This window comes from Staurois parvus, unplaced genomic scaffold (assembly GCF_062004578.1).
Source record: "Staurois parvus isolate SC_StPar_1 unplaced genomic scaffold, SC_StPar_1.0 ptg000365l, whole genome shotgun sequence".
NCBI lineage: Eukaryota > Metazoa > Chordata > Amphibia > Anura > Ranidae > Staurois > Staurois parvus.
The window spans coordinates 2,243,521-2,255,809 of record NW_028318161.1 but is presented as its reverse complement, the minus strand read 5'-3'; the positions used below and the strand labels follow the sequence as shown (position 1 = coordinate 2,255,809).

Below are 12,289 nucleotides of genomic sequence, written 5' to 3'. Positions count from 1 at the left end.
AATGAGATGATTGTAAACAAGTGGTTAAATCCCTCGGTAGTAAAAGATTAAAATCACCTGTGCAACTCTAGCCTAAGGCTGGCCATACATTATACAATTATCTGGAGATTTTTTGGTTTAGATTTACCAAAAACCATATAATAGGAGGACAAACCTAAACAACACTTTCAGTTGTATCCAATTAGGCAGGCCCTTGTACTACACAGTTGAAGGTAAATCTAAAGGAAATTGGGCAGAAAATTGGAAGATAATTGTATAATGTATGGCCAGCCTAAACTATAACTATAATGTCAGCTGTATCCTGCACATTAAGTCAGCCATACATGGGTTGAATTCCAAAAGAATTTTCTTTCAAAAATCTTTTCTAAGAATTTCCATTTCCACCATTAGTGTGCCACAGCAACGGCCGATTTTTGAATTTGAGCGATCAGGCATGTTGGAAATGTTTTGAAAAATGAATGCATTTCTAATCGATGATGGAAGAATTTGTGCGAGAAATGTAATTGTAAAAAATAATAAGCATGAGCTGTGACCTGGAAAGAAAAGAAAATTCTTGGCCACGAAAATTCTTTTCTGTACTAACATTAGGTGAAATTAAAGGCTTGGTTGGTTGAATTTCGAAATCAATGGTGGCGCCATCGGATTACAAAATGCATGATATTTCTGATTTTCTAAAGAAAATTCATTCAGAATTCGACCCATGTATGTCCTGCATTAGAAAGGAAATTTATAGTGAGCAACTGATATCACTCTAGAATTAAAATCTAATGTGCAGTTAAAGCAACTCTGTTGCTATCTTCAAAATATTCAGTGGCAGTCACCCTGTAAAAGAATAGGCTGAATGTTAACTTGTCCAGCTGGCAACAAAGGAAATCATCTCTTGCTTCAAGAACTCCTGGTGGCACAGCTATCAGACACTTCCATGTCTGTCAGATTTCGTGTCTCCTGTTGGGTACTGTGGTCCCTTCTGCTAACCCCTTGTCACTGCTGTTGTTCTCTAGTTCTGTAGTGATGTAGTGATTGGTTACACATTCTCTTTAGTTAAACTACAAAACATTTCTCTGCTGATCTAAAACTCACTTGCAACAGCAAAGGGGGAGATCTACTAAAACCAATGCACACAGAATCTGGAGTAGCTGTTCAGGGTAACCAATCAGCTTCCAGGTTTTGTTATCAAAGTTTAATTGAAAAAACTGAAGTTAGAAGCTGATTGGTTATTATGCACAGCTGCACTAGTTAGTAACCCCCCTTTCCCCAAAGTGTTTATACAAAAAAAGAAAGAGATATACAGCTAGGTTTAATTTAAAAAAATACAAAAGATGACAAAAGGTGCCTGTCTGACATTGTCCTGTCAAAAACCGACCAATTTTGCTGTTAAGAAATATCAGAACTATGTTCAGTACTGAATAATTATGTCATTATATATACACTTAACAGCCACACGATAAGAGTTTTAATCTTGCAATCCATTTTATTCAAAATACAATCATTATCTTAAGAGTATTAAACAATTGCTTCAATTTGGCTGAAAGCTAACATTGTGTTCTTAATGTATTTTTTCTCTTTAACAAAACAGATTCATCCTATCAAGAATTGAAAACGCTCACAGAAAAATATTCAGCAAATTTCCTTCAATTCATTAGGCAGATCAATCATTATATCTTTTAATATATCTTTCACAGTAGATTGAAGTTTCAATGGGAATGTGTGCAATGTGCATGTAGTACACAGTACTTCTCTTTGATGAATATGAGCATTCGCTTGGTTTTGCATAACCCCAGACCATTAATTTACTGAAGAATTTAGTAATTAGACTGCAGTTAATGCAAATGCATTTAAGTTATTTGTTTGGAATTTTAATCTTCAGCTCCTCCTGTACAGAAAGCTTTTGGTCCTTAGACGAATGCTGTGTCACACAAATGGCAGTTGGCAGCAGAAGAATCCTCTAGAGGATTGTGGATTAATGTTGGCCATATAGATTCTTACCTCCAGGCTTGGTGCAAGCTCCCAGTAAATTAACAACATTCAAATGATGCCCAATATGGATAAGGATCTTCAGTTCGGACATTAAAGCCTTGCATTCGTTGTTTGTTGCACACTCTGTTTAAGATAAACAGGACACAGTCATCTCCACACAAAGGGATATTTTTACAAGGCTCAGAAAATCCTGTTTAGGTTAAGGGGGAGACATCAAGAGACAAAAGGAAAACAACCACAGCCCCTGTGAGGAATCTCAAACACAAGACGTGCTCACAAGTCATCCTTTTCCTGACTTATTTAATTGTAGTGTACAATAAATACATGAGATTTAGGCAAGACACAAATGTGCCATATGGTGTCTGATGGATAGAAAAAGCCATCCTCATAGCTTATTACTATTATCTTCATCCTATACTAATTGTCAGAGTCCTGGAATTTAGATTAGTTTTCCTGATTACCAAAAAGCCCATCTTGATATTGCAAAGTCAACTGTTTTCTCTGCATGTTTTATAGAAGGACCTGACAGAACAATATTTACTAAAGGCAATGTGGTTCATAGCCAACTATACAAAGCATCCTAAACAGATACATGTAAAATGGTTATCATTTACGTTCATGCCTAAACTTCTGATTCTAAAAGTATGTAGGCAGTAGAGTCAAGGCTTCTTCTACCTGCATGTTTGTTCTGTGCCCATGACTTAGAAAGCAAATTGAAGGTAGGTTGACAAATGACAGCTTGCTAAATTCTAGCATACAAGTTCCCTTTAAACACCACTATGCTGAACCTGGTAACCAACCATAGACCTGACTAGGCTTCATCAGCAGAAGCCTCAAACTCCTTGCCAGTAAGTGAAAGATCATAAGAGTGACTTTACTTGGATACAATAATTAAGCAGAGATTTTACAAGTTGTTACTTATGTCACCTATGCAAAAAAGGGTAAAGGGCTTCTAGATAAGGAGAAAGGGGTTCTAGATAAATTATGTTTTGCATGGAAGGCCTGAAAGCAAACCTGCACCTTGCCAATTCAGGGTAAAGTAACAGGTTTGCTTAATTTCTAGGCAATATATACTTACCTTTCCTTTGCTCCTCCACCACTCCAGGGTGCGTGTGAGTATGGTGGAGCATATGTAACTTACTTACTTACTGGGCCAATCAGCCCTGCCACATAGAGAAACCATAGCCCTGTGTTAGCTCTGACTTCCATGAACTGTAGCCTATCTACAGCTTTCCTTTTGTTCCCAATTGTTGAATGAAGTGGGAAGCACATCTGCAGAGTAGTGCTTGGCTTGAACATCAGCCATTTGTGTGTTTGGCGAACATATGAATGGTAAAGGTATTCAGAGGGCTGTTTTATCGCTGCGCCCAACAATGCACTGCGCCCTGACAGTGCATTGTGATTGGCCAAAGAAATTCACCTGACCCTAGGTCAGGTGCAATGTTTTAGCCAATCACAGCACATGATGATGTCCCAAGGAGCAGGTAACCCCACCTCCTTGTGACATCATCACAGTATTTAAGAACTGTGATCCTGGCGCAGCTGTCAGACAGCAGGAGCCAGCATTGAGAGCAGAGCGTTTTTTTTTTTTTTTCTTTCAGGTTGGCGGTGGTGGTGGGCATCGTGATTGATGTTGGATCTACTTCGGGGAACATTTTGTTTTTGTTTTTAATAAAGGACTTTTCAAAGACTGTCTTCTGTCATTTACACTACTTTTTTTTGTGAATGAGTAGCAATATCATGTACCCCATACTCATGGGGCAGGGCTGGCGGCATCTGGGGTCCCCCTTTTTTTTTTAAAGGGGGCTTCCAGATTCCGATAAGCCCCCTTCCTGCAGACCCCCACAACCACCTGTCATGGTTATGGAGAAGAGACCCTTGTCCCCATCAGCACCCCGCCATGTTGAGGGCATGTGGCCTGGTATGGTTCAGGGGGCGCTCACTCATCTGCCCCTCTTTCCTGACCTGCCAGGCTGCATGCTTGGATAAGGGTCTGGTATGTATTTTGGGGCCCCCCCACACCATTTAAAAAAAAAATTTGGTGTGGGGGTTTCCCTCAAAATCCATACCAGATCCCATGGGTTAAAAAAAAACTATTTTAATTGCTGGGCAATGCCGGCAATTCTTTTTACATTCGGCTGTCAGCGGGGAAACCCTCTGACAGCTGAAACAAAGAATGTTTTCACTACTAAAACACCACATGGCTTAATAATATAACTCATGTGGTATTTTGGTAGCCGTGCAGTATTTTACCACATACTCAGATGTGGTAAGATACCGCTTAGTGAATTGTCCCCTCTGTTCGAAGTTTGCGGTTGAACTTTTGTTAGGTTCGAATGTCGACCACGAACCAAACAGGGGGGTGTTTGGCCTATCGCTACTGCACAGGTGTGAACATGTTGCACTGCTTTACACTGGTAAAGCACAGATTCACTTTAAACCACATGTTTCACCCAATGGAGTCTTCACTCCACCTCTGCAGAGCCAAAATACATCCCATGGACAGAACTCTTTTGGCCTACTGAGTGGTGCAATCTTCTAAATGCCTGCCAAGAAAAAAAAGCATTTACAGAATTTTTTCCTTCTTTGTGACAGGTTTATGTGCATGTATTTCCAAGCTATATATTGCATCTCCCAACTAGTAGCCTGTACTTTACTGAAGATGCTTCTAGAGGCATCACTTACTGAGAAGAGCCAGCAGACGCTTGCTGATGAGAAACAATAGGCTCTGATATTATTGGCCAATGGTCAGTGTTTTAGTTCAGTTGAGCCCATGTTATACTTAAAAAAAAACCAAAACATTTGAATGATGCATTATTTAAAATGCCTACCGTGTTTTACACACATTTCTAAAGGAACACCGACTGACATTGTATTACAGGGGTGATTCACTATAATAATAATAATAATGCAACCCACAAAATGAGTGTTTCCGCCAAAATCAGTCAGGTGACTGGGATATCCTATATGTCCTCTGCACATGACTGGATGTTTGAAGTCAACACAGGTCTTCAGTAAATAAAAATATTCCCTCATTCAAACACTAAATTTGCAAATCACCAAATATAGTATAAAAAATAAAGTGTGCTTAGTAGCACAGACAAAGAGCATGAAATTACATGTGAAGAATGATACCAACTTATTAACAGAGAAACCCAAGTCAAAATCCCATAGAAAACCCCAAGTAGTAGATACCTTTAAGCATCTTAACAGCAACAGTTTTGCACGTTGAACATTTATCAATGCCAAAAGCAGAGGCTTCCACCACCTTCCCGAAAGCGCCATGGCCCAGAGTTTTACCTGCAGTTGAAAGTCAACAGTGAGCCACAGCGTGGACAAATAACACAGAAGTGCATGCAAAGGAAGTCATGCAAAGGCACCTAGGGGCTGATTTATGAAATCCGGTGCAGTATTGGAGCTTTTGCTTATAGTTTTTTCTTAAATTAATTAAAAAACCTCTCCAGTTGCCATTGTTGGTCAAGTTTTCTTTGCTCCCTTTCATAAATCAGCCCTGAAATTCATGCAAAAAGAAGGGTTCACAAGAAGAAAAGAAAACAAACTCGGTTTATCAAAAATATTCTTGGCAAGGGAATATGTACAAGAAGTAGAGCTTAATGAAACCCAACAGATACTGCAATTTAAATATTAAAAGGAACTAGGAAAGCTAAATTAAAACTTGTTTGTAGAAAATAGCATAACAGTATATACAATAGTAGTTACAACTGAAAAAGACTTGTTGCTACCAACAATTCCTGTGTTCACAATGAAGGATGTTGAAGGCTAGAATTATCAAACTCCTTTAGCCAGGAATGGCTAAAAAAATAATCTAACGTTACCTTTACAGAGAAAAAATGTACTAGTAATCTCATGTTTTATAACAAAAACAGCAGCATGTTCCCACTTGCTCTACCTAGAAATTAACTCAATTAAATTACATTTCTTTAAAGTGGTTGTAAATGAAAAAATGTAAAAAATTTATTAAAGCCTCTTACAGTATTTAACATTTCAAAACTTCCTGTCCTTGTTTTTTTGGAACTCTAATTTAATTTTCTTGGAAAATACATGTTGATCCTGCCAGTTAGTTGTCCGTCTTGGTTAGTGGTGGCAATGATCTGCAGGCTCATTCAGGTTCTGCAGCGTTGCCAACCAATTGCGCATGCTCTTTTTCATCACACAGACTAAAGCCATCCCAATACATTACAGTGTCCATTGATATTTTCTGTGTCATGTAACCATTTATCTTCCACTCCTCTCTGCACCGTCTGGGTTGCACTGCAGCTTAGTCCTGCTGTGCAGAGCCAAGGGAAAGCAAAATGATATGAGAATGAATTTTCTAGCCATGCTTTAGAGCTGATCCAAGAAAAAAAAAATTATATTTTTAAATATGGTGGCCATACATTAGTTGTCTTTTTTTAGGATTTGTTTGCCTAAATCTTTACCCGATGTTCCTGCCAGCAGGTCTGTTATCTCTCAATTTCCTTTAACAAACCAAGCTGTTCAGCCAATGAGGTAGTTGGAGGGTTGAAACAAACCATTTTACACTGATGGGGTTCTTACAATGGTCAACTCCTATTAATTCATATGAAACCATTACCTCAAAAGAAAAACAAGCAGTGACTGTAACTGCTTAAAAAGTGTTAGCTGGAGATCATTTTTAAATTGGTAGTCAAATCCATCAAAATCTACTAGTACATCTAACACTGCCCTTTCCCCAAATTGACAATGCTGCTGTCCAAGGTTGGCTTCATTGCTGCTCCATTTAGAATGGAGATACCCTAAGACAAGAAGTGTGTTACTAGCTAGATCACCATGGGAAAATAAAGGAAAAAAGCCCAAAAGAAAAAACCCTAAGCAGCTACCACATTTAAAGTTCAGTAAGCTGCAATATATTATATTTTGTTTTGGGGTTTAATATGGCTTTAACGAAAACCAGTAATGAGGGCTCCTTGACCCTCATAGGGAAAGGGAGCCTTGACTGTTGGGGGCATGGCTTGAAATCGGGCATGGTTACACGTGCTATGTAAATTGGCTGAAGTCTATTGGTCAGATAGCTTGAGGTGATGGGTGGGGCCTGAACTCATTTATAATGTTGTTCTGAGGTAAAACTTGACATATGAAGAACTGCGTTTTGGAGGAGTTGCCCACCCACCTGCCCTATTGTTTGTGTGCCACAGCTTCTTCAGCGGATTTTGGACCTTGCCAGGGATTAAGTTGCCATAATGGCAATGTCCTTGATTGGAATGTTGGAATTGGTCTAATGTCTGTCCAGCTCTTATGGTAAGGACAGGCCCCTTTAGACTTGTTTACCCTAATGTTAAAATGTGCTCACAGTACAGCTGTGACTGGCACTGGTTAAAATGGTTATTTTGAAATGTTCCAGGTTTCAATTTAAATAAAGCTGTGGCCTTGCCCTTTTTCCAACTAAATTGTTCTACGTGTGTTTTTCTTATTTGGGGCAAGGTTAACGTATATCAATTGGGATTCAGGCCTATGCTCATCAGCAGTCATGACTGGGCTTATGCAAGAATCTGATCATCCATTCTTCAATTATTATAACTGGCCCCATTTTTTAATTATATCAATGTGCTTCCTTATTTAATTGTATATTTTTATGTCTTATTCTTCAGCTTAAGAATCAGCAACACACAGTCTTCCAGCTACTGAAAGTGCATAAAACATCACATAATAAATCCAGTAATATCCCAGTTATTAAACTAAAAAATCTATACAATTCTAGGTTATTGTCATTTAATATTCTTATGAACACTCAGAAGCTAAGATATGCTGTATGATGACATCAGGCAGTGAGATGGTCAGACCCTTGACCCTACACTAAAGGATCAAAGTAAGTAAATCTAAATACGGGAGCAAGCATGTCTTTTATATGTAAACCTTTTATTCCCATGATAATAATTCCGGAGTGAATATTAGGTATGTAACAGGGGCGGACTGACAACTCATGGGGCCCCCGGGCAATAGGGGATCATGGGGCCCCTGTCTCCTTGCCGAAACTCAAAAAAGCCTATGAAAAAGGTACCAGGGGCATTTCATGGGGCCCCTACTGACCCCGGGCCCTCGGGCAGTGCCCGAGTTTCCAAATGGTCAGTCCGCCCGTGGTATGTAATGTACATTATATGATGATACTAGTCTTTATATAAATAAAAGACTAGTTAACAGATATTCTTCATTCTTTCTTTGTGAATATAATGTGCTGCTTTTCCTTCGTTCTTAACAAAGTAGCAGAGCAGGTGTGGCACTAAACAGAAGGTTATGTGAGTTATTACTTTTTAGCTTTGTGTTCTCTGCTATGTGACTGCAATTAAAAATCAACTAAGACTGTATTCTGGGTAAAGGAAATTGGCAACTACACAGGTTGTACGACAGTTCAATATTTATGTGTTGGTATGTAGATTATAAAGATCAATTTCAGTTACTCAGGGGTGAAAGAATGTAGAGGTCATCAAGGAATTCACAGTGATGGGTTCATTACTCCCTAGTGATAGAAACCAAAGTTTGGCAAACAGAGATAAGAACAAGCCCACCATGTGATGACAGCTTACAGAGAGATTAACATATACCATAAGACCAGCACATGGGGCATGTATGTAAATAAATGTATAAGACGTTACTACGAGGTGAATTTGTTTAACCTTTCATCGAGTGTAGATGCTAAGAATAACAATTTACAATGCCGGTCTGTAATAATGGAGAACAAGCATTCATAATGCTGTTCTTGTACTCTGAATATGAAGTACATTTGCAAGTGTTACCACCCTTCATGGCTATTACTGAGCTCAGGGGAAAGTGGAAAGAAGAGGCTAGAAGTTCCACTGCCCTGCAGCTCTATTGTCTTCAAGAATCCAAGTTCTTTTGAGATGGTGTTAAATGTATGTAAGTCACCCTAAGTCAAGTAGCTTAGCGACTATGATTTTATCTCAATAGCCTAAACAGTACATAATTAGATCTAGAGAATTTAGTCACATTGAATATATGCATTGAATACTATAATCACAAAAAGAGAAGCACACTGGCCTCATGCAGCATCTTTGACATCTTTGAAAACCAATAAAATACAAAGTGTTACAATTACAGGCGTGTAATGATCCATCATATCCTATGGACATGACCTCCTCACATCTTCATCATCTAGATGATCAATTTAAGGACCCCTTCAGCAAACTGCTATTGAAATAAGTTATGCATTTCGAGGGACAAGCCTTCTTGCTTATAGTTATAGGAAGAGGGTTTGTTCCTTGAGATCCTGTCCATGAGGTATAATAGATGGTAACATATCTGAAATTGTAACATGTTTGTGAGTATTTTATTGGATTTTAATCATAAATAAAGTGATGTCAAAGGTTTTGCATGAGGCTGGTGCTCTCGCCCTGTCAGTGATTATAGGGAGCTGCAAAGTCATTAATGATTCCTTGACATCATTGTCCCTGTTTGGTGTATTAGAAGAGTTTCCAGTTAAGTGTTTGACCTGTATTCTTTTGCACTCAAATGCTGGCAGTGTGTTTAGTATCCTCATTGGTTTAAATGTGGTTGTGGGTTTAATAACAGTGGGTCTAAACAACAGGTAAACAGATTAATTAACTACTAATATCCTCAAACTGTTTTGCTTATGCTTTAGTGCTGAAAGCTCATTCATCGAACCATTATCTATTAACTATTATTAACCAAATATTATTATATTTTAACCAGTATTAAAGTGTATCTAAACCCAAGAACAAAAACGGATAGTATTTCAGCTTACCTGTCCTTAGATGTGCATTAGTTTTCTTTTTTCAAACTTTTTTTCTCCTTTATGTTAAAGTGTTACTAAAACCAGGACCCTGCATTCTCTGTACCTGGTCTCCCACAGTACACACTACATGGAAATGCAGCTATTTTAGTAAATATAAACTGCTAAATACCTTTTTTCATCAGCAGTTAGAGAAGTCTTGTGACTTATATCAGTATTCAGCAGAGCACTGGTTAAAGCTTATAGGAAGAGTTAGAGGAAGAGTTTTCTTTCTGCTCTAGGAAGATGCAGGACCCCTGGCCTCTGTCTTTACAGTGCTGATTGGTCCTATGATCATCACGTGTACTCTCCCAAGAAAAAAACACACACCAAACTGAGCATGTGCAGTGTCTCCACAAGATATGTCTTATCAGGAGATAAGAGGGGGACACTGGAAGAAGGGAAGGATCAGAGAAGTCAGGATCAAACAGCATTTTTACACAATGCAGAGGATTAACCCCTTAGGTTCCACAGTGAGTATATCACTCATGCTTTACTGCTGATTTTACTGTTGTGGGTTCAGTAACACTCTAACCTGGTAATCCTGTCATTAACACACATTCTGCTCTAGGGTGACAACTGTATTTTGCAGCATTGTTACACTAGAAAGGGAATGCGTTAGGACTACATAACACCTCCCTCTCTTCTTCACAACAGGGGGATTTTTTTGTAGTCTATAGCAGGGAACAATGCTAACTGATAACACTCCAGATAACTGTTTTTGTGTTGGACAGGTATAATAATTAGCTTTTAGTGGTATATTTAACAGACCAAAAGGGAGCACATAAGAGACATTTATAAATAGAGTTTACATACTCTAACCATAGTCAGAGCTAACTTGTATGGAAATGCAGCAGGCTTTTTACAGAGCTCCTGTGTGGACCTGCGGCATCTTGTCACATGTCTCTTTACTGTGGAACTCCTCTCCTTGACAAATACTGAAGTTTAAAATAAGGGGACCAATTGGACAGTTTTTCATGATTAATCATAAGAATAAAGAATACAAACAGAAATAATGACAGCCAGCTGCACAAAATGAATATGAAGACTCAGCAGGTAGGCTATGACTCATGAGAGAGTTTAAATGTAACATTCTGACATTTGACCAGAATGTTTCTTTCACTTCTGCAAAGAATTTGAGGGTGTGAAAGCAGCAGCAATGCTGTAGTATGCAGATAGATATCTATGCTGAAACATACCAGCATTACTTCATAGCTTCAATCAAGTATTAGTCAATGCAAATTATGCAGTTTTAGTTTTTCTCTGCAAAGAATCATCCTATGTATCAGGACACACAGCAACAGACAAGAGGGAAAATGTAAACGCTTGAATTAGCTCTCAACAGTATGCTTGACAATGTGTCTTTCTGATACACAGGGTTGGATAGCAGATTTGCTGGTGTATGGCGGAGGTTAACCAATAGGTGACAAAACAGTGTAGTGTCTCAACTAACCTAAAGGAGATAATGATAGATACCATATATAATATATAAAATGCCTTTTTCCTAACAATAACAGGCATATGTCCTATTGCTTTGCTTTCAGGATTAAACTCCATCCACTCCAGAAGCCCAATAAAGTTGGTGTCTGAGTATTATACTAAAGTGCGAAGAAACTGGCACTTATATATGAATCTTATAACATTACTGATCAAGCACAATGCATTCAATCAGGTATATCCACCTTCACCCATTTCCATCAACTTGGGCACAATTGGACTATATTTTCATTTCTTAATTTGGTTAAAGAGAATCTAAAAGGACAAAATTACAGGAAATACTGATTTATTTTTAAGTTTCAAACACTACGGCTGACACCTTTATTTTTGCTTTCGTTACTGTCCCTTATTGAGGAAGGAAGACAAGGACGACAGCCTTTCAGCTTCACAAACAATTCACCATTGGTAGCTCCCATATTCCATACTGAAACAGTACTTTTAAAAGGTCTGCCTATCTAAATCATATAGCTTAGTTATAGATGAACACTGGTGGGTAGAGTAACTTACTGTAATATTATATCTCTTGTCAAGATTTCCCAGGCTTTCTTATTGCCACCATGAATTTTCACTCGTAAAGTGTTACTAAACCCACGACAGTAAAATCAGTCTGTATATGCAGTAAAGTATGCGTGTTATACTCACCTAAGGGGTTAATCCTCTACATTGTGTAAAAAGGCCATTTGATCCTTTCTTCTCTGATCCTCCCCTTTTTCAACCGACCACCCTTATCTCCTGATAAGACAGACTGAACCGTAGGCATTTTGCACATATTCAGTTTGGTGTGTATTGCTAGAGAGTTTTTTTTCCTCTTTGGAGGGTGCATGTGATCAGCACAGGGCCAATCGGCACTGGTCAGACAGAGGTCAGGGGTTTTGCATCCTCCTGGAGCAGAAAAAAACTCCACCTACAAACTTTACCTAGTGCTTAGCTGAACACTGATAGAAGCCACAAGACTGTTCTAACTTCTGATGAGAACATTTATTTAGCAGTTTATACTTACTAAAATAATTGGATTTCTATGTTCTGTGTACT

The 12,289-nt window shown here is 38.5% G+C and overlaps 1 protein-coding gene across 1 annotated transcript in view; it reads right to left on the bottom strand.

Moving 5' to 3' along the window:
- The window catches only part of LOC149456268 (vascular endothelial growth factor receptor kdr-like), a 279,835-nt gene that overhangs the window by 70,837 nt on the left and 196,709 nt on the right, over window positions 1-12,289 (bottom strand). Inside the window, exons 18-19 of the mRNA XM_089685194.1 lie at window positions 5,173-5,277; window positions 1,987-2,100 (exon numbers count right to left, since the gene is read on the bottom strand). Coding sequence (XP_089541320.1) covers window positions 1,987-2,100; window positions 5,173-5,277 — 219 coding nt within the window. The remainder of the gene's footprint in view (window positions 1-1,986; window positions 2,101-5,172; window positions 5,278-12,289) is intronic.